General features: G+C 39.4%; 1 protein-coding gene across 1 annotated transcript in view; it reads right to left on the bottom strand.

The window, feature by feature from the left end:
• ANKAR (ankyrin and armadillo repeat containing) overlaps positions 1-27,631 on the bottom strand; it is a gene marked incomplete at both ends in the record, with an annotated part of 48,485 nt that overhangs the window by 6,729 nt on the left and 14,125 nt on the right. The window contains 12 exons of the mRNA XM_084643085.1: positions 7,374-7,570; positions 9,762-9,871; positions 10,755-10,872; positions 11,591-11,749; positions 15,020-15,142; positions 17,648-17,754; positions 20,342-20,503; positions 20,598-20,751; positions 20,946-21,187; positions 23,861-24,029; positions 24,274-24,518; positions 25,168-25,272. Coding sequence (XP_084499211.1) covers positions 7,374-7,570; positions 9,762-9,871; positions 10,755-10,872; positions 11,591-11,749; positions 15,020-15,142; positions 17,648-17,754; positions 20,342-20,503; positions 20,598-20,751; positions 20,946-21,187; positions 23,861-24,029; positions 24,274-24,518; positions 25,168-25,272 — 1,891 coding nt within the window. The remainder of the gene's footprint in view (positions 1-7,373; positions 7,571-9,761; positions 9,872-10,754; positions 10,873-11,590; positions 11,750-15,019; positions 15,143-17,647; positions 17,755-20,341; positions 20,504-20,597; positions 20,752-20,945; positions 21,188-23,860; positions 24,030-24,273; positions 24,519-25,167; positions 25,273-27,631) is intronic.

The raw sequence follows: 27,631 nt of genomic DNA, 5'->3' as shown, positions 1-27,631 counted from the left end.
GCACATTCCTGAAAACAGTGTAGATAAGAGAAGAGTGTGGTGGAGTCGCAAGGAACAGCTGCTGCTGAGTTTAGTTCCTTAAGTCTAGACGATCCAGGACTGTGGACCCACTTGAGCAGTAGCCTGAGGGACTTCCTTGTACTGCATGGGCCACAGCAAGTGAAAAACTTCATGTTCCCCAAAGACAATGAAAATAGAAGTTTCCATCCAACACATTACTGGCGTGAAATCCCCAATGGTGACAAAGTGGAGAGGCCATGGCTCATGTACTCAAAAACCCAGAATGCTGCATACTGTTTTTGTTGCAAATTCTTCCAGTCTGATTTTCCAGCCACATTGGGTTCTACCGGAACAAAGGACTAGAAAAATCTGACTAGAAATCTGGTATGCCATGAGAAGGCAGAAAATCACCAGAGAGCATTCCATAGGTGGAAAGAGCTTGAGATGAGACTAAGGTTAAAGGCCACCATAGATGATCAGCATCAAGAGAAGACTGCATTAGAATCTCTTTACTGGCAAAATGTTCTGAAAAGGCTCATTGCCATGGTGAGAATGCTTGCTACCCAAAACCTAGCACTGCGTGGCACTTCAGATCAGCTGTATGTGCCAAAAAGTGGAAACTTTCTTAAAATTGTGGAGCTGATGTCAGAGTTTGACGCTGTACTCCAGGAGCATCTAAGAAGAGTCACCACCCAAGAAATGTACTGTGGCAAATTGCTGGCACTACTTTGATGGGTCTCATGCTTTCTCTTCTTGGGGAGGGTTCAGGGCACCGTTTCTCACCCCTGAACTGCCTCACTAGTGTCCTAGAGGAGGGGAGTGGAGAGGGAGGGACCTGGGCCCACCCTCTACTCCGGGTCCCAGCCCAGGGGCCCTAGGGATAGCGGTAAACCTCTTGAACTAGCAGTTCCTTCCCCTGGACTACTTCCCTCTCCTGTCCTTCAGCTTGTGGGGTTTCCTGCCCTCCCTCTGCACAAACCAGGCATCCCTTTACCTAGGGTCTTGGTCTTCTTAGCCCCCCCACAGCACTTCTCCAAATTCTCCTCTGCTTCCCTCCAAACTGCTCTCTGCTCCAACACCAATCCACTGAGTGCCACGTGATGGGAAAGTCAATTGGAGGCGATAAAGCCTATCAGACACCAAATTGGGAAGATAGATGATGCCATAGTTGCCATTATGGAGGATAATGCTATGACAGGAACTGTTCATGGGAGAACAGTGGCAGAGGGAAATGGAATCACCAGAAACATACATAACTTCAAATTTCTGTGTGGCTTAGTGTTGTGGCATGACATACTGTTTGAAATAAATGTTGTAAGCAAGAGACTCAAAGATGTTGACCTTGATATATCTGGAGCAATGAAACAATTGGACAAAGCAAAGTCATACCTACAGGCTTACCGGTCAGATGAGGGATTTCAGAATGTTCTGAAGAGTGCAGAGGAACTTCACACTGAAGGTATTTTCCCACCCATTCAAGAATGTCACCGAAGATGACATTTTGATTATGAGGCAAGGGATAATCCCATAAGAGACCCCAAACAACAATTCAAAGTTGAATTCTTTAACCAAGTGCTAGATTGTGCAATACAGTCAGTTGAAGAACGTTTCATGCAGCTCAAGGAACACAGCAGTATATTTGGGATGTTGTATGATATTCCAAAACTCCTCACTACATCTGAAGAAGACCTACACCAGCAATGCAGGGCACTAGAGACAGTGTTGACACATGATTACATGCACGATATTGATGCGAGTGATTTAGGTGATGAACTGAAAGCCCTTTCAAGATACATTTCAACTCCAAAGGCTGTTCTGGAATGTATGTGCACAAATAAGATAACCACCCTTTTTCCAAATGCTTTTGTTGTTCTGTGCATACTTCTAACACTTCCTGTAACAGTTGCTAGTGGAGAACGCAGCTTTTCCAAGCTGAAGTTAATAAAAACACATCTACACTCCACAATGACACAGGAGAGGCTGGTTGGCCTTGTAACCATCTCAGAGCAAGAGCTGGCCCAGACTGTGGACCTTCAGGAAGCAGTTCAAATCTTTGCAACCAAGAAGGAATGGAAAGCACCACTTTGATTATTCAAACAGATAAAAATGCCAGTGTTTACTATGCAGACAAGAAAAGTTACATTTGCTGTTCAGGTGTTTGAAAGTTGTGTTACTTAAAATTTTTGAATAAGGCATTTTAAGTTGTTAGTTCTCCTTTATTGGGGTAGGTAGCAGAGCAGTACCATGAGAGGAGTAGGACAGGAAGAAGGCAGAATTGAGACCTTTCAAAGTTTTGGCCCAAGCGAGGGGGCAGGAGGGCATCATTTGAGCTCCCCGTCTTAGGTGCCAAAATGTTGTGGGCCAGCCCTGGGCAAAGCCTTGGCTCTGCACACCCAAATCTGTCAGCCACCCAGCACAGCAGAGCTAGCACAGACCAGGGTATATACTGTACAAACAAAAGTGCTGATGCAAATTAATTCTCCCGTGGGGGAAAGGGGGAGCCTGCTCTCCAAGTAATAGTCTGCACCCGGATCCACAAATAGACTTAGATATTGCATTGGTCTGCACTGGAAAACATAACTAGACTCCATAAACCCTGGATTAGTTGCCTAGGCTATACAATACCGGTAGAAAGGTGCCAGAGAACGGGATCCACAAAAGCCAGCATGGTAGGTAGAGAGCCACCTAAGATAGCCCATGGAAAATGCCAACAAAAGGTATGTGTCCCTAAATCCTGTCCTTCTCCTGGAGTTAGGTGCCTCAGTCTGCGCTGCAGGAAGGCATCTCTCTCTGCTTGCAATCCACAGCTGGGAACCCCTCTCCTCGAGTCAGGCACCTAAGCCGTTTCTTCCGAGATAGGGAGCAGCAAACACTTAAGTCCACACAAAACCATCAGGGGAAGGAGGAGTACTCCCTTAAAATGTTTAGCCCAGTGGGAGATCATGATTCAGTTCCCCCTCTCTGCCTGATGAGAAGGGATTTGAATAGGATTTCCCACCTCTCAGGTAAGTGCCTTAAGCACTGCACTATAGAGCCATTCACTCACTCTTTGATCGAATTAATATCTAATTCTACAAAGTGGAAGTGCTTCAATAAAGAGATTGAGGAGAAGTATTCTGAGGTAGATCTCTCTCAACAGGCAAAGGGGGGAATTAAACTGAAATTAAACTAAAATTAAACCCACTTCCAGGTGACTTTCCCAACCGCTGGTCTAAACATTATAAGGGAGGCCTCCTCACCCCATCCCACCCATCCCCACCTATTTTATGCGGAATGATCAGAGCAAGGCCTATTAGACTGAGCCCCACAGGCCAGATAAGCAGGGCAATACCTGTCTTCACCTGCTTTGATGTTTGCGCTGTGGCTTATGAGATAGATGCCTGAGTGCCTGTCTGAAGCAACAGTGCACATGCCCAGCCTCTTAGATGCCCAGGAAGCTTTTACAGCCAAAATTTAGGCACTGAGTGAGGTTAGGCACCTACGGAGTTAGGTAGCAGCTGAGCTAGGGTTTTATGGATTGCAGTGGCACCTAAATCTGGGGTTTAGGTGCCTAAGTCCCTTCGTTGATCTGGGTCCCCATTCCTGCTTTGCTCCTGGGGCAGTGCAACTACACACTGTCTCTTTCTCAGGCCAGATTGTACAGTTACAATCCAGCCCACAGTGGTTGTGCCACTTTATCACCTTAAGTGTTATACACAACACACAAAATAATTTTACCAATTCCTCATTAGATAAATAGAATGCTGAAGGCAATTTTTCCCCACTTGTTCTTAAGGTCCCAATCCTTCAAAATACAGAAGGCATTGAGAACCTCATAGCATCAGGCCTCTAACTCTGTTTGGCAGCTATTAATCTAAGTCTCTTTAGACACAGATCATTATATTAAACCATTTACATTAAAAACAAAAGTCAGTGTGATAACAAGTCATCACATTTAGTATTAGAAACATACAAAATTGACACTAATTACAGAACGCTTAGCTAGTTTGACTATCTTAACTTTGAATTTCAAGACTTTCAGAATTTGGTGTTTCTTGTAAATTTAATCTTAAAAATTTCTTTTTTTTTTAATTTAAAAAAATCTTGAAATTCAAAATATTGATATATGGCTGAAACCTCATCACCACCACATAGGAGGGTTTTGTGTGGGAATAATATATTTAATTTATATTTGTTACATGTTAGTTTAAAGCAGTGTTTCCCAAACTTGGGACGCCACTTGTTAAGGGAAAGCCCCTGGCGGGCCCGGTCGGTTTGTTTACCCGCCGCGTCTGCAGGTTTGGCCGATCTTGGTTCCCATTGGCTGCGGTTCGCTGCCCCCTGGCCAATGGGGGCTGCGGGAGTGGTGGCCAGTACATCCCTCAGCCCGCGCCACTTCCCACAGCCCCCATTGGCCAGGCACAGCAAACCAGGAAAGGAGGGGGATTCTATCAGAATCTTAGTTGAAGTCATCTACAAATTGTTTCCATGTATGTTGTCTTATAAGTCTAATGTTAGAGTCTCATTCAATCCATTTTCCATTTATGTCACAGTCTGTTCTTGAACAAAGGATGGTATTTTCTGATTCCAGTCTGGAAGCATGCTTTTATTTTATTTATTGAGACATAAATTTAAGCACTGCACTCTTTTACTCAAATGTTCCTTTTAGCTTTAAAGTATCACTTAGAACTCAAAATGAAATTGTAAGGAATTAAGTTACATGGATGTTTTAACATCAGGCAAATCACACTGTTTAGGTTTAAGTATGAAAGCGTAACAGCTGTTAGAAACGTAAAAATTACATGGAAGATTATCACCATACATTCTAGGAATTGAGTGATTTATGTAATTCTGGGAAAGAATTCTAAAAGAAATATAATCAATGACAAGATTGAAAGGAAGCATCACTGTACAGAAGAGACAGTGTATTTATCAGCATTCCAAACCCTATTACTGATTCTGTTTCCTTTAGAATTCTCTCTTTATTAGCCTGAATGTAGTTATGATATTATAGTTCCTAATCATTCATGCAAGAGTTTGACTATGAAAAGCATTTCTAAAACTCTTTGTAACCATGGATATAGTTTGTCAGATATATTTTCTTTATTCCTATTATGTCCTAGGTTTATTCGCTAGAATAAACTGATGTACAGTCCCATACCATACCTTCCATGAGAACTGTTTTATTGGATTGCCAGTTTTTATTTCCATAACTGGCTATAATTTATAGTAGTTTAGAATACAGCAAAAGCAAATCACTTCTGTAACATTAGTAGTGAATACAATCACAGAAGTTCTGTTTCAGCAGTGTTCCCTGAATATGCTTACTGCAACTTCTAGCATGGCTGGCTTGCATAGGTCTTCTGACACATGAGGGCCTGGCCATCGCTTCCTGTTACTCTGTGTAAATACACCTTGTAGAGGTGCACGATAACTAGGCAGCATTGTGGTGCTGAAAGTTAACGAGCCTGCATTTAAACTTTGATTCCTGTTTACAGCAACATTTGTTAAAACATTCTCTCTCTTCTCATTTTTATCATTGAGGGAAAGGAGTTGTAGGGACTCTCTCATATCCACAACCCATCCCATATCCAGAGTTGGCGTAAGGGGGGCCGGGGATAGTCTCCCATTGCAACCCCATGTTGTAGAGGTGGGAGATAGGTTCCACCCTCACAACTGGAGGATAGGAGTGTGCAGCTAGTAGCTGCTGTCAACTACTGGTTTACTGAAACTACAGGGGAGTTCTGTTCTAGCAACAGTCTTCTTTTCTGCACTGTTCCCAAAGGGCTATGGTTGAGAGAAGTCTAACTCTTAACATGTTCTTGTGGTGGATTATTACGGAGCCAAATTTATCTTTAACTATATCTTTAACCATTTAATCTGAACTGTCAAAGATCATCCATTGGTCCTCTTCTCCCACAACCATCTGTACACTTTCTTCTATACCCCTTTATATATCCGGGGAGAAGAGGGGGACCTGTCATAATCTGCAGAGCCACCACCTTGTCCTCCAACTACCTCCATCATAAAAAGCTTAAAAAAGCAATACCAGCTGCATATAGCTAGGCAGATTACAGACTAAACTCACTACCTACTATGCAAAATATGCTTATTTTACTATTATCTTGTCCTCCCACTCTCTTCCTGCCCATCCGTTTGTTTCGTCTGGCTCTTAAACCTAGATTGTGAGCTTTTTGGGACAGGGACCATCATCTTTTTGTTACAGTCATACAGAGCCTAGGACAATGGGGACCTTACCTTTGACTGAGTCTCAATATGCTACTGTAATACCAACAGTAAACTGAGTTCATTTGATTTCTAAATAAGTTATATTTTTAAGTTTTCATTTCAGTATGAATGTCTTTTCTTAATTATAAATTTTGTTTTGGTTTTTTATATGGGATTGGAGATGCCCATAATTTACTAAATTCTACCATTAATTTTTTGTAGTAGCTCTGTGTATTGATTGAATTTTTATAAATATAAATAATAAAACAGAGCATTTAAATTTGATGTACAGCTTTTTGACAAGGAGCTAAATTTTGCCTCCATGAATGGCCCCACAATGAACACAACCCAATATGTATGCTAAAAAAACAACATTAAAATACACCCATTTTGGCCAGGAATGAATTCTGTCAGGAGATTGCCCAATTTGTGGAGAGTGAAGGGGGCCAGTGTCGAGTCAGTTGCATCTATTCAAAAATATTTGTAAATCATGCTCCAGAACAAACCACCACTATTTCTGTCATAGAGGACCTGTGGGTTTTGGGGAAGCATGTTAGGGATGTAAAACTTCTGCTTTGCACTCCCTGTGCCGAGCACAGTATTCTGATTCATGCTAATGCACAGGGTCCTGCCAGAACTTGCCCAAGCTTATGACTTTGGATTTTGTCCAATTGACTATTTTGCCTAAGATATTTGCAAATGATATTGTTACATTAATATTTTGAGAGTGGTGTTACTGGTTCCTAGTATATCACCTAGATTTTCACATGAGAAAAAAGAAACCATCTTCTAAAGCAGAGATAAAGTGTATATATATTTGAAATATATATACACAGAACATGAGATTATGCTTGATGAGAAGTAAGGAAATATTTGTGCACAAGAAAGGATACATTTTCTTAAAGTTGAGGCCAACTTTCACACATACATGTACCCACTTTTGCCAAAGCAAATTGACTAACTGTGCCCACAAAAGGCACTTGCATGAGCAAATATCTTTTTGCATGCACCAGTGGCTTAGTTGTATGCACGTGCATTTTTTGCATACAAACCTCTGCTTCCATATTTGGAAAATTTATCCTTAAATATAAAATCATATAATTATTTCTATTTCATTTTTTAACTTCAGTAAACACACACCCATATAAATGTACAGCATATGGTACCTTAAAGAAGGCAGCCCCACTTGTCTTTGCCTTTGGAATTCTTTTACAAAGTCCTGGCTTATTTTTGCATCCCTGCTGAGGTTATTCATTAGACGTGTGAACTGCTTGGGTTTGTTCCTGCATTCCACTAATAGATGGCGATAAGCAGTGCGGTTAAATGTTAAGTATCCAAGAGCACCAGCTGAGGCTATACGAACCTAGAAGAAACAGAAATGTCCCTGATACTGGTTTGAGGCTGATTCTAATTCTGATTTCAAAGATGTATTCTTCACATTAAATAAAGCAACTATATTATCAAAACGAGCAAGGATGCATGCTCACAGCTCTCAACCTGACAAAGAAGATAAATTTGGGTCTACCACTGGTAGCCTGACTTAAGCCAGCAGTTTATTCCATCACTGCTACAAGCCTGAACCAAGAACTTTGCATTGATTGTTATGTATTTGATTCCTTTAACCAATTTTAACTCTCACCTTTCTTTCTTTCTTTCTTTGTTTCTATGAATAAACCTTTAGATTTTAGGGATTGGCATCAGCATGCTTTTTGGGTAATATGTACATTATATATTGACCTGGTTGTGTGGCTGGTCCTTTGGGATCAAAAGAACCTTTTAGTTGATGAGAATAGTTGTAAAGAACCACTCACCTTTAAATCGAGTGTTTTCAGTGGTAATACAAGGACTGGAATGCCAGAGGAAACTGCTTTTATGACTTCTTGTTAGCCAAAAGAAACAGAAGTTTACTTTTGTTGCTGGTTTGGTATATCATAAGGGGAATAGCAACCAGTCTTGGGGTGTGTCTGCCCTATTTCTCAGCAGTTCATCCTGAATTTGGCATCCTCAGTTGTGACCCACTGAGGCACGGTTACAATTATCTACAACTGATAGCCTGACTATTAAGAGAGAAGCCTTAGCTGTGCCAAGTGATCTTCGAAAGCAATTAGAACTCTTCTCCAGGCAAGATTCAACACTAAAGGGCTGCTCCTCCATCTGGGCTAGGTTTAGCTCGTGGTGTGAAGAACATAAAAAAAAATCCCAAGGATCCTGGTATCTCAGATATCCTGGACTTTCTTCAGGAAGGGGTAAACTATGGAATTCAGCCCAGCTCCACACCACGCCAGGTGTCAGCAATAAGTAACCTCCTATTTTCTGGATCCTCTGGTTCCTTAACAGAGAACCCTCAAGAATCCAGGTTTCTTAGAGCAATCAGACTGGCTAAACTTGTGGTTAAACTATTTGTTCCCAAATGGGGACCTCCCCTAGGATTAAAAGTCCTAACCCCACACCCTTTTGAGCCATTGACATCAATATCTCTATTCTACCTATCCATCAAAATCTGTTTTTTTGGTCACCATCACGTCTGCTAGATGAGGTTTTGAACTGGCAGCTCTATTCACATAGGAATTCCACTGCATGTTCTATGATGACAAGCTGGTGTGAAGAATACTGGAATTGTTCTTGCCTAAGGTGAATTCATTTTTCCATTCCTCACAGGAGATACTCTTCCCTTCATTCTGTCCAAAGCCACAGCATCTGAGAAAAAAGCTCTGGCACACTTTAGATGTTCAAAAAGCATTAAAGAGCTCCAAATCAACAAGAAGCTAGGGCTCCTTTTTTATATCCTTTCATCCAAAGAACCAAAGGCTTAGGGTATCCAAGCTATTAGTAACTATATGGATCAAGCTAGGCATCATAGAAGTATGCAAGACACCAGGTGATCCAGCATTAAGGCACGTGCCACAAGAGCTATGATGACTGTATAGGCAAAAAGTACTTATGCTTTTACTCTAGAAAACTGCAGGGCTGCAAAGTGGTCATAAGTTAACACCTTTATTAGATCCTATAAAATGGACTTTCTGTCCTTCACAGAGGCCTCCTGTGGCAGGGATGCTACAAGCAGTGATCTAGTAATAGCATTGCCATTTTGGGCAATTAAGTTGGGGGAGGGGGATGTCTTCCTTATCTCAATCTTTTTTCTTAATTCTCCTGACTTCTGTTCACTGCTGTCTACCTCACATACATCTCAGAATAGTGGTAGATACTGCTAGCAGAAAGGAAATTATCAGGTAAGAAATTTACCATTCACGATCAGGATTTAAGTATTTAACAAACATACACTGAAACCTTTGCGGGAAATCCTGGCCACCTGAAGTCAGTGGAAGTTTTGCCATTGATTTCAATGGGGCCAGGAACTTTGTCTTACACAGTTATCTTATTTTTAATATGTTTTTGGTTGTTTAAGAGAGGTTTTATAAAATATTTCTACTAGTACATATAAAGCTAACATTCATTAGCTAATTGTGCAAACAGATTTAATTAATAAAGAAGAAAAATAAATTTAAAAACCACAACATGAACATTTTATTTTGGGGAGATGGGAGAAATTTTACCTCTTCTTTATCTGAGTACAAATGATAACAAAGATGTTGGATAGTTCCTAGTTCAGTAATTGCTTCTGGAATACCTGCTCTTGTATGAGCCAGGCTAGCCAATAATTTCCCTACAAATTAATTAGACACTAGAATTACACATTATATAACGTCAAACATATTATCAGTTTGTTCACTTCTAGTCTCCTGCATAATCTTAATGAAATGCTTTGTTTTTTCAAAATGTGTTTAAATATTATCAGTGAAGTTGTCATACCCACAATCTTTTGCCTTCTGTCATTATTTCAACTGTGATAGTCTCAATATGTTTTTTATAACTATTGCATCTAAAATGTTGGATTTCTGCCTCCAAGAAATTTGCTTTTGTAAGAGGAATAATTTTAAAACACTGTAGCAGTATTTTATTAAATACATCTCCTTTATCATCTTTGGGCAAAATCTTGAAATCCTTCCTTAGTTTTTACTCATTCATTACCTAAGCAAAAGTCTCATTGATGTCTATACGAATTTTGCCTGAGCAAGAATTGCATAAAAATGGAGGGCCAGATTATAAATCTACAGAAACAGATGAAGGACTGCATTGTGTCTCAGAGTCACAATTCAGTCCCCGGGTCCCACCTTTTTAGAGGGGGAAAGTAATCTGCTAAAGCTTTTTTCTGAATGTGGATTACTTCTCCCGCTACACTAGTTTAAGTATGCTAGGCAGACCATAGGGTGGCATGGGAGTGGGAGTAGAAGCCCTGCAGAGGCTGCTCCTCCCTTCCCCAGCAGTAACTTAAGACGTGGGTAGCCATTGCAGCAGACCAAAAGATGCCTTATGTCCTCTTACTCCTTTGTGCAGGCATTTTGGAAGAGCCAGTCTCCTGACCTGAGTCTGCCATCTAATACTACACAGTAAGTTTCAATATCTCATTTTGGAGAAACAACAGTATTTTAAGGACATGCTTAACTTTATATTACTATGAGTTTTTGCTCATCTTCTATAATTCTTACCAGTTAGAACAAGAGTAGCGGTCTTTTCAGAATTTAGTAGTTCAACTAAAATAGTAACCCCTCTTGCAGACAAAGTAACTTGGTCCACATCCACTATGACTTTGGCTAAAACAACAATCTGAAATCAAAAGCAGACCGTTTTTAAAAGATATGGATTGTTTAAGTAGATTTCTTCCATTTCCTTTTTTCTTCACGTATTAATAAGAAAATCACTTATTGTGTATAGTGTTGTACGTTTACATGACACTTTCAACCCTACCACTTGCAATTTGGACCTTTGCCTATTGGCAGAAAAAGGCACAACCTTAGTATAGACATGTCAGTGCAATACAAGCAATTTTATCCATATAACTCATACATCTTCAGGTGTTACAGTCTTTTCCACTACTCTATACATCTGTTGGTTTGTTAAAATTATCTTGATACAATAGTTATTCTTTTCTTATGCTAAAATAAAAACACGTAGGGAAAAAAACATGCATTCCTTAATCAGACAGAATTCCCATTGATTTTTGTCTGAGTAAAGATACAGGATCAAGTCTATAGCCAACATTTTCTTCTACCATGAAAAACAGTCCCAAGTTCTGATTATTTTTGAAATAGTTCATGACTGGAGGCTTGCAGAGAAGATGAGGATCTTCAAAATCTGTAATGTAATTTACACATTTTATAAGTGTTACTATATTCGGCCATTTAAGCTCTTTGAAAAGGACTTTATATTAATATTTTTGTGTAAAAATCAGTTCTAATAACCATAACATTACACATAATACATCTTAAACTGGTAATGGGCCTATATGTTTTGTGTGTTATGTGTAAAAGCCCTGTTCCTATACCTGAAACGCAGCCATTGCTTTATCTGTCTCAATTTCTGATTGCAGAAAAGGTTCAAATGTAGACATCGTAATTGCGCCGGTCTCCAGTATCAGGAACTGTTGGACAGGATTGTTGTATGCAAAAAGGGCTAAAGCATATCCAGCTCGTAAACAAATATCCTTAAACAAAAAAACAAATACAAAACCCCACAGAAACATGCGAGCTCTGAAGTTTTCATACTATCTAAAAATTAAAAAATAAAATACTGTATTCTTTGATATGTTAAAATAGTTACCAACCCCATCCTCATATTTTTGTCTTTGTTTTTATTGATTTTCATATAAATACTGCAGGCCAAATCCTCAGAGACTAGATAACGATAAGAATGACGCTCACCACACTGACACTTCTCTTTAACCAAAGAACCCCAATCAAGAACACACAAAAAATCCCTCCTGAAACAAACAGACAGAACAAAAAAGGAAATAAATACAATTGAAAAAAACAAACCCTATCCCGGCAGATTTTTATCCCAAAAAAGAAGAAGTGTCAGAGACTCCATACAGTCCACTAAGGACTTCACTATTGCTACTGAATTTACATGGAAGTATTTCAGACACTATAGTGAGGGGCAGCAGTATAAAACATAAGGTAGATGTTGTACAACACAAAGCTGTGTGATTCAGCTAGACTCTACAGCTGCAGATGTCTGTCTGTCCCCGAAGTGAGAAAGAACACATGCAGAGGCACCCATATAGCTGTCTAGCTTCCCTCACCGCAACTACCAGAAGCTGGAAGATGCTGTTGGTAAGGTACTGAGCATGTGCTAAGCCTCCCCAAATCCACTTCAGAACACATTTCTGTGGCTGACAGCTGAGAAGACTGGATGGATGGAGCAATGGAGCCCAACAGTGATCTTGCAGCTCACTGCTTTGAAATGGAAGTGAGAGTCTTGGAGCAAAGTAAAGGACCCTCAGCCTGAAGAAATCCCTCTCTCTCTGGTGATAGGGGCAAGAGGAACATGCACATACCCTGAAACCTGCTAACTCCCAACCAGTATAATTAACCTTGCTTTTTGTCCTGTGTTAATGTTATGGACCTGTTCCTGATCTCCCTCTGCCCCCTGCAGTAACAATAGTAAAAAGTTTACTGATACCTGAATTGACATCCACAACTCCAATGAAGGGGAAAAGGAGAGTCAAGATCCATAAAGGGCAGCTTTGGGGGAAGGGCTCAGAGCTCAATGGCATGAGCTCTCTTCCCACCTTCTATTCACGGAGTGGGTGCAGATCCCCTCCAACATCCTTTCACACCAGGCACAATTGTCCTCAGGAATTATTAGCACTTCCAGAGGATGCGTGCATGATGTAAAGGACTTCCAAGTCACTTACACATATTCTGGGTTTAAGGTTTGACCCTGTTTCCAGTAGTCAGTAGCTTCTTCCTAAATTGAGGATCTTGTGGTCCTGAATTTAGTGTGTGCCTTGATTCTGAACAATAGTCTTGAATTAGTCTTGAAATTGTGATAGCATTTATACCATTAACCCTGCTGCAACTGTACTTAAGCTTTATACAGGGTAAAACAGATTTATTTAGGGTTTGGACCTCACTGGGAGCTGGGCATCTGAGTGTTGGAGACAGGAACATTTCTTAAGCTGTTTTCAGTTTATCCTGCAGCTTTTGAGGGATGTGGTTCAGACCTGGGGCTGTGTTTGTAGCAGGCTAGCGTGTCTGGCTCAAACAAGGCAGGGTTCTGAAGTCCCAAGCTGCCAGGGAAAACGGGTTCAGAGGTAGTCTCAGCACACCAGTTGGCAGTCCCAAAGGGGTTTCTGTGATCCAACCTGTCACAGTCTTCTCTCTAGGATTCTCTCAGGGACACACACTGTGCTGGACCAGGCTATGTCTGCAGCTTCCTTCTTCATATGCCTTTGTTTTGGGTGGGGACTGCTATAAATGAGCTTAACTGTTTCTTACAGCTGTCAAATTAAGAACAGCTGTTACACCCACCAGCTTCAATAAGGTTTAACCCAACCCATAAGAGTATTAAAAAAATAGTTATATTAAAAGGACATACTTTTGATATTTGTGTCTGACATGTGAAGTTGGATCTACTGTATAGTAAATTTGGTATGCCATATTTGGCTTATGGTGACACTATGACATTAATATAGATGTAAGCAGAGACAGGGTGGGCTCCACCCTGACATCTGGTGGTGAGGTGTGGCAAGTTGTGGAAAAGAACTTCAGGAGCTGATCTCATTTGCATAGGCACACCCACCCCGCCTAGAATGAGGCCATAACTGCCCAAATCGTCACTTTGGCTGCTGTGGGATCCCCAGTGTCTCTGTTATTGGGGCGGGAAGAATAAATTGTTAGTACCCTGATTATGGGAACTGTGCTTGGAACTGTACTTGGCCTTTTTGTTATGATGGAGGACTCACCATCAACTGAGTAGCGCTCACTAGGCAAGGGACATGGGTTCCAAAACTCTGTGAATTGAGAGAGACTTGAGACAGGTATTAGTGCCTGGTGGTGTAGGCCCCTTTGTGAGGGTCTGAAGCACCAATTGCACCTCTGTCTCTCTCCACTGTGGAATGTCAGAGCTAATTTTGGGTCTATTAAGAGTTTTGTTACAGGTACTGTGCTGAATTCACTTCAGCCTTATAGTGCACCAGCACTAAGGCTACCACTACTATGAGCTGAAATCACTGAGAGCTGAAATCACTGAGCACTGTGTCAAGTAGTGGGGAGCCGGAAGCTCTAGTGTGCAGTGGAGCCGGTCGTGAGACAGCGGTGTGTTCGTGAGACGGCGAGCTGAGCGGAGCCGGTCGTGAGACGGTGAGCTGTGCAGAGCGGAGCCGGTCGTGGTGGAGCGGAGCAGAGCCCTGTGGGGCAGTCAGCTTCAGGACACGTAAGGTGCCCCTTACCTCTTTCCCCCACACCCAGGCACATTTTAGCCAGATTGGGGAGTAACACTCTGCAGGTGAACTTTTGAACTCCGGGGCTGGACTTTTTTTGGACTTTGGATGATTTGTGGATTGCTGGACTCAAGAGACGTTTGGGTTCTGGGACTCAAGAGCCTGAGGGAAAGGATGTGGCCCAATTTTTCTGGGGTGGGTCAGTGTTCATGGTTTGGTTAATGAACACTAGTTGTGGTGTTTCCCCAATTTAATGCTGATGTTGTTTGCCTCATGTTATTAAAGATTCTCTACTACACCAAGACTCTGTGCTTGCGAGAGGGGAAGTATTGCCTCCTTGAGGCGCCCAGGGGGTGTGTAAGATTTTCCCAGGTCACTGGGTGGGGGCTCGAGCCAGTTTTGCATTTGCTTAATGAGAGGGAACCCCTGTATACTGAACCCGGCCCTTGCTGCTATCAACTTGGCCTGGCAGAAGGGTTACATAGAATATTTTTTCCTAAATTAATACTGCTACTTTATCAAGTACAGTACCTTATCAGGTGCATTAAGAAGTTCAAGAACATCACTATAAACGAAACCTTCCTCCTCTTGTAACACAGTCTGTAAATTACTGTTCCTTAAAACAATGCAAGCCAAGGAATATGCAACTTCAACCTAAATATATATTTTTAAGAAAAATACAGATATTATATACTTACTCTTTGCAGAACAAATTCATGGCATATTTTATTTAATAAGCAGAAAATCAATTTATACTAGAAAACTAAGTATGTAGGAAAACTCACTTCAACAAAATATAATTGAGGCCAAGACTTAGTAGGTCTCCAAAAAAAAAAAAGGATTCAATATTTATATGGATAATGGAAACATCCACAGTTACATTAGACAAAATTTACAAAATATATTATTTATAATATATAAATATATAATATATAAATATATTATTAAACCTTCATGGCATAAGCCAGCACTGAATTAAAGGTGTTAAGAAAAAACTTCCTGTATGGTCAGGTTACTTTTTAATTGCCCTCTTCAGAGGTTCTTGCATCTTCCTTTAAAGCATATTGGTCAGTGCTAGAGATTGGATACTGGACTAGATAGACCTCTGGTCTGAACCATGTTAGGATATAGATATTCAGGCCTGTCTGTAAAGGCCTATACTCTAAGAATTTAGGTGTATTCTTATCACTTGGCTAGTGATAGAGGTATAAAAGAAAGAATCAAAATCACTGTCTGCTGGTGTAAGGGCCTTCTCTTACTGTGACAGTCTGAGGCCCTGTTCTTAGGCTAAGGCCTTTGGCTAAGCAGCAGAGGCAGCCATAAGCTGGGAAGCGAATGGTCACATCCTCACATTCCAAACTAGTCACACTGAAATAAGGTGCTATTCGGCTGTTAGGAATACAATCCTGTCCTGATAGTTCCTATCACCTCCAGAGAAAGGGAAGTGCCTAGAAAATGTAAAAGGAAACTTAGTTTGATAGCATCCTGTCTGGCAAGAACTCACTTATCAATAGCTGGGATGTGAAATCCTCACTTCTGTATTGTCTTGTCATTATAGTTCCCACTTTGCTGTTGTTTGTCTGTATAATCTCTGTCTGGTTTTGTGATTGTTCCTGTCTGCTGTATAATTAATTTTGCTGGGTGTAAACTAATTAAGGTGGTGGGATATAATTGGTTACATAATCATGTTACAATATGTTAGGATTGGTTAGTTAAATTTCAGGAAAATGATTGGTTAAGGTATAGCTAAGCAGAACTCAAGTTTTACTATATAATCTGTAGTCAATGAGGAAGTGACTGGGTGTGGGTGGGCATGTGGGTGTGTGTGATGGGAACAGGGAATGGGGGTAAGAAAATTGGAATCATGTTTTGCTAAAGTGGGAGATGGGAACAGGGAATGGGGATAAGAAAATTGGAATCATGTTTTGCTAAAGGGGGAAATGGGAACAGGGAATGGGAGTAAGGAAGTTGGAATCATGTTTGGCTAAGGGTAGGAATGGGAACAGGGACACAGGTGTAAGGCTCTGTGGTGTCAGAGCTGGGAAGGAGGATACTAAGGAAGGAAACTGGAATCATGCTTGCTGGAAGTTCACCCCAATAAACATCGAATTGTTTGCACCTTTGGACTTCGGGTATTGTTGCTCTCTGTTCATGCGAGAAGGACCAGGGAAGTAAGTGGGTGAAGGAATAAGCCCCCTAACAAACCAGTATGTGAATTCCTGTGTTCCTGATCTCAGATCATAATCAGCTTGTGCCTTGAAGTAAGAACTGATTGCTCTTGTAATTTATATACCATAAGCAAATGGTATTTTGTCCATTACACTACAAGGTCTTTGGTTAATTGGTTTATTTATGTAGTTTAAATTATACCTATACTTCAGGATTAGAGAGACAAAATGACCCACTTGTAATTCTTGTTCTTTGAAGATAGCAGAAACACTCACATGCAGGGCCATGCTTCTGTATGACCAGATTCATATGTTTTTCAGCCAATCCTCACCGCAGATTTAATGTCTTAAAGGATAGCTTTAAAGCATTCTGAGCCTGGTCATTCAAAGCTTTGTCATATTCTAAGGAATGAAGACTCCAGAATTGTGGATATCTTATAATTCTACTTACTGCACCCTTAGAGAAGCAAAGTATTCATGTGCTCTCATAGGACCAGCATATAGCAGGTAGGTTTGGTCCCATATGCCTCACTGTGCACTGAAGATGTGCCAGCATATCAAACTGTCATATGTTACTCCCTGCATAAAAAACACACTCAAAAGGGACGTTATGAATTAGCACAGGGAAGTCCAATATTTATGAGCAGTTCATCTAGAAAAAACAACTTACTCAAGAGAAATCCACAAGGGAAAAACAGAATCCTTACAGCACATCTTTGAAGTTTTAAATTACTTTTGTGATTGCCTTCATACACTTAAAATAAGGGACAGTAGTATTTTAGGCATGGTTTGCAATTATTCCTCAGTAGCTGGCATTTGAAGTGTCTTGTTAAGGAGGGATATTATTTATTTAGTTTTGTTTTCTCATGCTCTAAGCTGCAAAATGAGATGGCAAGAAGTGTTCTCAGAAAGTTCAATTCTGAATATTTTTCAGCCACAGAACATGCGCACACATACACCCCTGCCCCCTCACAACACCATTATTCCACACCTTTATCTGAAGAGAATTATGATTTTTAAGCAGGTGAACCAGTATTGGTAAGGCCTGTTCCTCCACTATGTTTTCCTGGCTGACTGGATTATTTGTATGAGCCACACCTGTAAGAGTCCACATGTCAGATGTATCCCGTGTAAGACATTTGTGCAAGAGAAAAACAGAAAGCATAAAGAAAAATTGTCCACTTTATACCCAATTGTTGCAGATTATGTAATAACAAGAGTACTATATTCTTTTCACTTGAAATAACTAAGTATTAGAGCTGATCCAGGTGTTTCACATTTATGTACAAGGACCGTGTGTACATAAAGGTATGCCTGGCTTCTGTTGCTGACAGCTCCCTAGAAAAAGGTATATGGAGGAAAGGAAGGTGAGCATGGAGTAAATTCAAAGAAGCCCAGCAGATGGTGAATTTTCATTAATATGTTTCCAAACATTAAGTCTTGGAGACTGTAATAAGCACTAATTATCCCAAAGATTGGCTTCCTGAGGATATTTCTAGTTATAGAGAAACTGGAGAACCACTTTGCCAAAAAAGTCCATCCTACACTAAATAATAGTCCTGACTAAATCTAAGTAATGATTTCCAAATACATGCACAGACATTTAAAATTCCAGAGACTTGACTAAAAGTTGCCTTAGGTGTCACTTTTGCTCTTAGCGATTGAACATAAACATCTTCTAGAATGGGTACCTCTGCTTCCTTGTAATCGGGTACAATGCACTTGACTATTTCAGATTCACCATTTAGTATGGTTTATCCAGCTGATCTAGCCTCATATGTCAAGAAGAGACAGGACAGAGAGCTTATTTTAGGAGGACAAATACATTTTGCCAAACCTGAAGACTCATTTCAAATCTGTTCTAAAAACATGTTATTCTTGGGATGAATGTAGATTGGGGGAAAGGAAATTATCTGATCTGGTTTACATTAAATTTCAAGAAAATCATAGTAATGAATTTGGGATTTAAATACTGGACTACCTTATTTTTTATGAGACACCAAAAAGAGTTTAGACAAGAAGGTTTCGAGAGCTTGTTAACTTTCCTGCTGTACATGATGACAACAAAAATGTCCTCTTCAGCAGGGTTTGAAGTTGGGGAGGAATGCTGGTACTCTCCAAACAAGTAGTAGATGCAACATTCACACTTCCAGCATCTACCCCGTTAGTCACATCCACTTTCTCATGACTCTCTCATAGAAATAGTATTAGAATGTGAATCACGTGATTTTCTACGGTTGGCAGGTCAATCACCCAGCATGACAATTAAATTTGTAGACATATAATACATTGCTGTAAAAAACATTTTGCTTTAAAGGAAAACTGCCACACACAAAAACAAAACCCAAGTGCGGTTTTGTGCCTTTTTTTCTTCTTTATGATATACAAAAAAAGTCCTGAAAGGGAGGCAATTCCTGTGGAAAAAAAGTATTTTTCCCTTTTTGCTTTTTACTTAGAAATTCAGGTTTTGTGTACCTCAGAAACTTCTATGGATGTTTGAGAACTAGTAGGTTTTTACATCAGAGCAATTGTACAAGTAAAACTTGAGTAACTGAAATAGGAAGTGATTTTTATTTAAACTTTTTAAGGCACTGGTTTTTGGCTTGGGGCTTCTTTTTTTTTTTTTTTGTTAACACCAATTTAAATATGGAAGAAAATATGCCATTACTAAGGATTCAACACCTTCATTTACGGGCTGTGAAAGCACTCAATGCACATATTTAGGTCATCAAAGTCTTCCAACAAAAACAAGCATGACAAGACTTGACATTTCTGATATTTTGAGGATGAAAACAAGAAAAAAAACTTTCAGGTCTTTTTTATACACCATAAGGAAATAAGTTGGCATACAATTAATATTTTTTATTTTTAAAATACCCCCAAGTCAGATTGCAGTCCCAAAAGAGTTTACATTCTTAATTTTTAGATGTGGCACAACAAATAAGGGTAAGAAAAAACCAGCCAGCCAGGATATGACAAGAATTACAAAAACCTGATGATCCCCAGGATCCAGACAGCTGGCAGCAGCATGCTCATAAGAAGCTTCTTCTGAAACATACTGATAGAGAAGCCAATTATGGGATAATAACAATGCTAGAAAAGTAGCTGATGCTGACAAAATAACCACAGATTAAAACAATGGTTTGTGCAGGGAAATTTCTATAGTAAAGTGCCTACTGGAAACCTTTATCCCAGACAGTAGATCAGAAAGTACAACTAAGTAGTGGCACTGGGGGATTGGAGTGAGAAAATTATTTTCACTGTTGGGCTGCTGCACCAAAACTATTTGTCTACATTGGCACTGCAGTGGTGGAAATTGGTAAGGTGAAGGACCACATAGTGTTTAGCTGTGGCATTTTAATTACCATCACTGAAAGCAATTTGGTGTGTGACATTTCATAGGCATGCTAGGGGCTCCAAACAGTGGTTACCATGACAAAATTATGTAATTTACACAAAAGTTTAATGTCTGAATAAAGTAAGAATTTTGTTCTTGGCAAATTATTTTTCTTTATATTGAAAAGTTATATTTCAATTATACACTAATATTAATACTAAATAAAATATTTTCTTCTTTCATTGATATTGTTTCAAACTGGTTTGCATTTTTCCCATTCAAAACCACTTAAGATTTGTTTGTTTCTTTTTTAAAAAAACACCTTAAAACATAAGAAATTCTACAAACCAATACAAATGGTCCCCAGGGCTCTGATGACACTCAGGAGTGTGCCCTCTGCTATCTTTGCGCTTCTCAACAATCGAACCAAAGGGCCAATTCCATTCCCTTCACATATTTGATTTTGATGAAGTTTGCTATCTTTGCTAAGAGCTATGACTGCTTCACCTCCTTCCAAAACAAAGCAAAAATGTATGTTTAAAAATCTCCAATAAACTGTCCAATATTTTCCAAATTTATGCAAAACAAACAAACAAAATCTTACCAACATACTGCATTTTATCAGATGGTGACAAAAGCATATCAATAATAAAGTTGTACCCAATCTGTTCTGCCATTAACTTTTGCTGCTTCAGTGTTTGTCCTGCCAGTGCCCACAAAGTTATAGCACCTTGTTCCTTAACGGTCAAGTGAAATGCCTGAAAGTTTGAAAAAAGCAAAGTTTTTCCTTCACTAGCAGAATTTTAAGCCTTACACATTTAAAAAATGATTTATTCCATGATATTAAGGGGTTTCCAATTATTCCAAGTAATTCAGCCTATTTTACGCTTTTTTCTAATGAACAGATTGATTTAAGATTTGAGAAAAATAAAAATGCAAAATGAATTCTTGCCTTCAAGAGCTTTAAAAGATATTTTGTTGCTGATTTTGCCAGAAACTGTTTCTGTATACAAGAGTTGTTATCCGATAGTGCTTCTATAGCCATAGCACCTTTCACCTGCACACTGATTTTCCTTCCACGGAGAAGTTCAACCAGAGGACCAATTGCATCTGCATTTGCAATAGCATCCTGCATCTTCTCATTCCCCCGAGCAAGTTCTGCAAGAGCTGCTGAAGATACAGCCTGTAGTACATCTTTAAATACATAAAGTAGTAGTCAAACAGTGATAAGAATCAACAAAATTCTCTCTTTTTTCCTTAGAAGGTTTTATTTCAGACTAGTAGTAATTGTATTTCAGAGAGATGTTAGGGCTAATACACTTGTAGTTTACTGATACGGATAGCTAAAATGCTGACTAAACATTTAGCCATTTCGGACTTCTGGATATTCTTCAAATTTAAATCATAAGGCTATAGATGGCCAGATGCCCCAAAAATGTGATCCACACCACTAATGTGACCTTGCGAACTTTAATGTAGGCTAAACTAGGTGGTTGCACAAGGCAGTACTACTTGATTTCATGGAAACCTTGCAAGAAGAAAATATTTTTACAGGTCAAGAACATGGGAGAACACTTCTTATAAGCTTTTTGCAGATAAATTATTAACTTTAATGTTGCCTTAATATTGTATTATCACCCATGTCTAAACTGTACATATAGGAATTGTTCTCATATGCCTTGGGTTGTTATAAATGAAAACCAAAGTATGAAAAAGAAAAAAATAGTGAGCAAAATTCTACACCAATGCAACTCCACTCAAAACTGCGTACAGATGTGGTCCCCTCATCTCAAAAAAGATATACGGGCATTAGAAAAGGTTCAGAAAAGGGCAACTAAAATGATTAGGGGTTTGGAATGGGTCCCATATGAGGAAAAATTAAAGAGGCTAGGGCTTTTCAGCTTGGAAAAGAGAAAACTAAGGGGAATATGATAGAGGTATATAAAATCATGAGTGGTGTGGAGAAAGTGAATCAGGAAAAGTTATTTACTTGTCCCCATAATATAAGAACTAGGGGCCACCAAATGAAATTAATGGGTAGCAGGTTTAAAACAAATAAAAGGAAGTTCTTCTTCACTCAGCGCACAGTCAACCTGTGGAATTCCTTGCCTGAGGAGGTTGTGAAGGCTAGGACTATAATAGGGTTTAAAAGAGAACTGGATAAATTCATGGAGGTTAAGTCCATTAATGGCTATTAGCCAGGATGGGTAAGGAATGGTGTCCCTAGCCTCTGTTTGTCAGAGGGTGGAGATGGATGGCAGGAGAGAGATCACAAGATCATTACCTGTTAGGTTCACTCCTTCTGGGGCACCTGGCATCGGTAGACAGGATACTGGGCTGGATGGACCTTTGGTCTGACCCAGTATGGCCATTCTTATGTTCTTATGTTCTTAAATCAATTAAGTTGCACAGGGTAGAATTGAGCACAGAATTTTCCCTGCCAGTCTACCTTCCTGTGTCTTTTTATTTCAGAGTCTGCAAATTATTCTGTATTAAAGCCTGATTTGTAAACAAATTTACCAGTCTGAAGGCAATTTTAAAGTAACTTGCATAGAAATATTGTGAAAAAGTAGTTTAAGTAGCAAAACATTAACATGGGCAACAGGGGCCTGATTCAAAGCCCACTGAAGTCAACTGGATTTTTTCAACTGACTCCAGTGGCTTTGGATCAGGCCCTACACAATAAAGCAAAAACAGTTACTCCTGGGGGAATTCTGCACCACTGCGCACTTGCATAATTAATGAGTTGTGCATATTTTTATTTTTTGGAGCAGAAAAAAGCTTCTGCCAGAAAGTTGCTGCAGTTCCGCCTTTTGCCCACCAGAGGGCACTATGACACTAGAACAAAGCAGCCTCAGGAGAAAATAACTTTGGCTGGAAAGTTACTGCAGTTCTGCCTTTTGCCCACCTGAGGGTGCTGTGCCAATAGACCAGAGCAGCAGCTCTGGGCCAGCTAGGAAAGAGAAAGAGCCTGCCTTCTTCACAGTGCCTGGCCTTTCGGGCCAGGTCAGGAGACAAGGGCTATGGGGAGACAGACAGTATGGGGCTGCTGTGGGGTCAGATAGGGGCTGATAAGGGCTAGTGAGGGAGGACAGAGTGGGGCAGGGGCTGAATGGGAGTGGAGGCACAGGGGCATATGGTGACGGAGAAGGGAGTGGCAGGGCCACATGGGGATGGGAGGAGTGGGTGTCTGAGTGGAGATGGAAAGACACATGTGGACAGGGGGTGCAAGGACACATGGGGACGAGGACAGATGTGCCTAACTGAATGGGAGAGGCTAGGGTTAAGCCAGGGTCTGCATGGGGGAATCCCTAACAATCCCTCCCCACCCATCCCCAAAAAATCTGTTCCATACTTATCCCACCCATACCCAACAACCCTCCAAGTTCACATCCAGGCTCCTTCCCAGGAATTACTTCCCTCTCCCTCAGCTCCCCTGTTACCCCTGACTCCCACAAGGCTTTGCACTGCTTCTGAGAGGTGCGGGAAATACGGTTCTGCATTGTAGTTTAAATGAATTATTACTCAGAATTCTGTATTAATATGCCTACTAAGTAATCTATTTGTCAAAAAACATTTCCTGAATCTTTTTTGTTGTCTGTATTGTTACAGACATACTTGCTGACAGGTATTTTGAAATAAATGACCAATAATAACTGAAACTGGTGTGATTAGATTATGTTATTTTGACAAATAAAACATGCAGAATTTTGCAGAATTTGAAAATATTGTGTGCAGAATTTTTTGTTGCAGAATTCGCCCAGGAGTATATAATAATACTCAAACCATTACTAATATGGAGAGTTTCCTTTTTTTCAAATGTCTACAGTAAGAATATTAAATGAACATGTAAAACTAAAAGTTTACCTGATTGTGAAGTTAGAAACTCAACAAGTGCTGGAATACCCTGATGTTCCTCCACTGTGCTTTGATTGAGTTTGTTCTGAATGCATAACACCCGGATACAATTTATTACATTAACTAACAAATCCTGTAATTTAATTTTCAAAAGATTTACCAAAGGAGGGATTCCACCCTAAAGAAGGAAAATAGCATATGGTCGTAATATGGAACAATCCCAAAGAAAGAGCCATTGCAATTACATTCCATGTGCTTCACAGTATATATATATAAATGAATGGAACAAAAGATGTCAAATAGGTTTAATCAACTATGAAAATTACTTCATATTGGAAAAGCAAAGGATTTTTTAAAAAATTCAGTCCTTTAAGAAAAGTAAAAAACGTGAACATAACTAACAGTTCCTGAATTAGGCTCACCAGCTCAGTTATGACATTTTGATTATTGTCGAACTGGGCAATATCATATAGGATAACAGCACAGCGAGACTGCAGTTCAGGTTCACCAGAACCCAACAATTCAATTAATACTGAAATGCCTCCTGCTTCTACTAAAGCTTTGGAAATGGTGAAGTGCGGTGAAATGTTACTCAGCACCCCTGATGTTATACATGCCAGCTTGATCTGCTGGCCTTTCAACAGATTGATTAGAGCGGGGATAGCACCTGCAATAAATAAGAAAACAAAACCATTATTATAGTCAGTTTGACAACCATCCAATATCATATTTGCTTATTGTTAATTTTAAATTGAGTTTATGAGAATTACATGAAATATTTTCGTAATTTCAAAAATAAAAACAAATGACAGGGACACTTAACATGCCAAGGCCTAAAATTTAATCCACCTACAAATATTATAATCTAATGGAAACTCCATTCCAACTATCCAGACATACAATAAAAATACTACTTTTGCCAAATGAACAAGGACTAAGCCAATACAGAGGCATTTTTATTCTAGAGGCCCCAGCCAGACCCATATTTATGTCAGTTCTTACTACTTCTCCTCACTCTTGAAATCCTGTTTTAAAGCCTTCCTTCAGGTTGTTGAAACTATCCTTCATGTCAAGTATCTTTTTTACACTTGTGACCCATGTTAGGGTTTCATTTAATAAATATTTTAAACCTTCTGTTTTGAACTGAGCTGAAATTATCATAGTTTTGCTGAATGTAGCACCTTTGGAGACTCTGTTTATGCACTAGTATTGTTGATAATGAGTGATGACTTGACAGCACAATTAATTTTAGAAAAACTTATGGCTTTAAGATGTTAAAATAAAATCAAGTACACTTCCTATGCTATTTATATCACCTGCATCCAAAATGCATTTCCAGTAGAAATCTTTTGCTAAACAGAGAACTTCCAAGGATCTAACTGCCATTTCTGGCCTTGTAGTGTCTTCACACTGTAACATCTCTGTTGGGAATGTAAAACATTTTCAAAACATTTTCATTTCACAAAAACACAGCTGTCATTGAATGTGAACTTTAAAGATTATTTGACCTTAAAAAGAACACACTTTTTCAGTTGCCCTTTTTAGTAGCTTTTATCATAAGGATACGCCAATTCAGGGATAAAAATCCTGGCTCCATCAAATTTAACTGACTTCATTGGAGCCTGTATTTTACCCCACATATGTTTCCATGTGGGTCAGGAAAAACAATCCTTGTTGGAGCTCATAGTTTTAAAAAAACGTCTCCAGTTTACAGTGCTGTTCCACAGACTGGCAGCTAAGTACTACGATAGGAATGAGTATGTGTGTGCACATATACCAGCTTGTTACAATGAGATACACAATAAAGGAAAAATTCTCTTATTGGATAGGAGTGCTCTCATACCAAGGCCCTCCTAAGCAAAACTTCTATTATTGTCAATGGGAATTCTCTGCAACCCTCAAATGTTGTTACTCTGATTGCACTTGAAACAATATAAACAATCTGAATTTATCTTAAAATAAAACTTTCAGTTATGGCTTAAATTTCAAATAGCCAACCTGTACTTAACATTTAAGATGATTTCCAAGTCCTAATAACTGCCTTCTTCCCAGCAATTTTATATATATATCCATATTTACTTTTTAGTTTGGTGATCAATGGTCTATATTCTCAAAAATAACCACAGGATCAGGGAATCCAAACATTCCATTAATGTGTGTGCTACGTACTGGTTTTCTGTGTGTCTTTGCATATAGCAAGTAGTCCACTTTAGCAGTTTACTTTAAAAATTATACCATGGCAGCAGCCAGATTAAGTTTATGCGCTCTCTACATAAATAATCAAAGAAACAGTTTGTTGCTGACCTTTATTTATTTCAGTCTCCAAATCTAACAATATTTACCAAGAACATCTCTCATTTCAAAAATATTTTAAAAAAATATTTTAGAGGGTATGGGCAACTGTTTAAATTCTCTCTAGCACAAATTAAATGAAGAAAGGTTTGTGGAGAGGTAGGATAACGTGATAAGTGCTTCATTTTAACATTATGTTTCTATTACATTGCTTGCATTGCTTCTTCTGTAAGAAAATATATCCTCCCATCTTAATCCTCTTCCTAGTGTCCTCACCTAGTAAAATCATGAACTGCCCTTTGCAGAGTTTAAATTGAATGTCCCATATAATCTTCCTTTAATATTATTTCAGCTGTAGAGTATTTATTCTCTTTGCATATTACGATGTAAAGTTGACCTGCTTAGTTCTAAGCAAAGCTATTTAATTACATGTATAAGTACAAAGGGAAATTATTTAAATGAAATCACAATTTGAATAAATGCCCCAACTGGGAACAGTTTTGAATAGCAAGTAAGGCCTTGTTTGTCTTTTGTGCAACCCTTATTCACAGATGCCAGAAGCAGCAATTGAAACCATTACTATATAAGGAGATAACTTGATGGATACTCAACTCTTTCTTCATTATATTCCAGATTGGAGTTAATTGCCCTCATCTAGAGCAAAGCGAACCTAAATCAAGTAACTCTGGTCTCCCCTACATATAAGGATACTCAGGTAGTGTACAACCGTCAAAGCAGCTTTTATATCACTGCCTGCCAGTGCTGGGGCTGTGGTTAGGGACTGGAGGTCTGGCCTGTGATTCCCTGTATCTAGGAATCCCTGTTTGCCATAATGGCCCCATTGGTATCTGACACAGATTCAGGCAGTATTCAGCAGCTCCAGGATCAGGGGAGTATAAAGAGGGTCTTTGCTCTCCATATTCCTCAACTGTGCTCAGCGTACCTCAACTGCAGCTGAGGATCTGGCCCCATGAGATCATTACTAGGTGAAGGGCAATTCCCTTTACATTATAATTGAAGAAAACCATTTCTTTTATGGATCAGAATTTACAGTTTTAAAAGATAAGAGAGTCAGGGGCTGACATAGGCCCCAGTCCTGCAATTAATTTGCATGGGTAGAACACTGTGGTAATGTGGAGCCCTCCTGAAAACAGTGAGACTCCATGTGGACATAAGAATTCACTGTGTGCATCTCATTGGAAGATCAGGAATATAAAGTATGCTTAAAACCCAATGATAGCCAAAGAACTTTTTTATGCAAAAACAGGAAAGAGAAGGGGATTCATTTTCAAACATGGATGTAAAAGGTATACCTGCAAAATTCCTTCTCTGCATCCCAAGTGGAAAACTGCACACATAAGTAGTTACTTATTTATATGTACAGTTAGTGCAGATGTATTTATATGGATACACCAATGGTTTTGAAAAGGAAGCTGTAAAGTTGCAATTTGAAATAATAAATTTCTGGGTATGTTTCAGTAATGCAGA

Source organism: Lepidochelys olivacea (genome assembly GCF_965140295.1).
Source record: "Lepidochelys olivacea isolate rLepOli2 genome assembly, chromosome: 11".
NCBI lineage: Eukaryota > Metazoa > Chordata > Testudines > Cheloniidae > Lepidochelys > Lepidochelys olivacea.
This window is presented reverse-complemented; position numbering and strand designations above follow the sequence as displayed.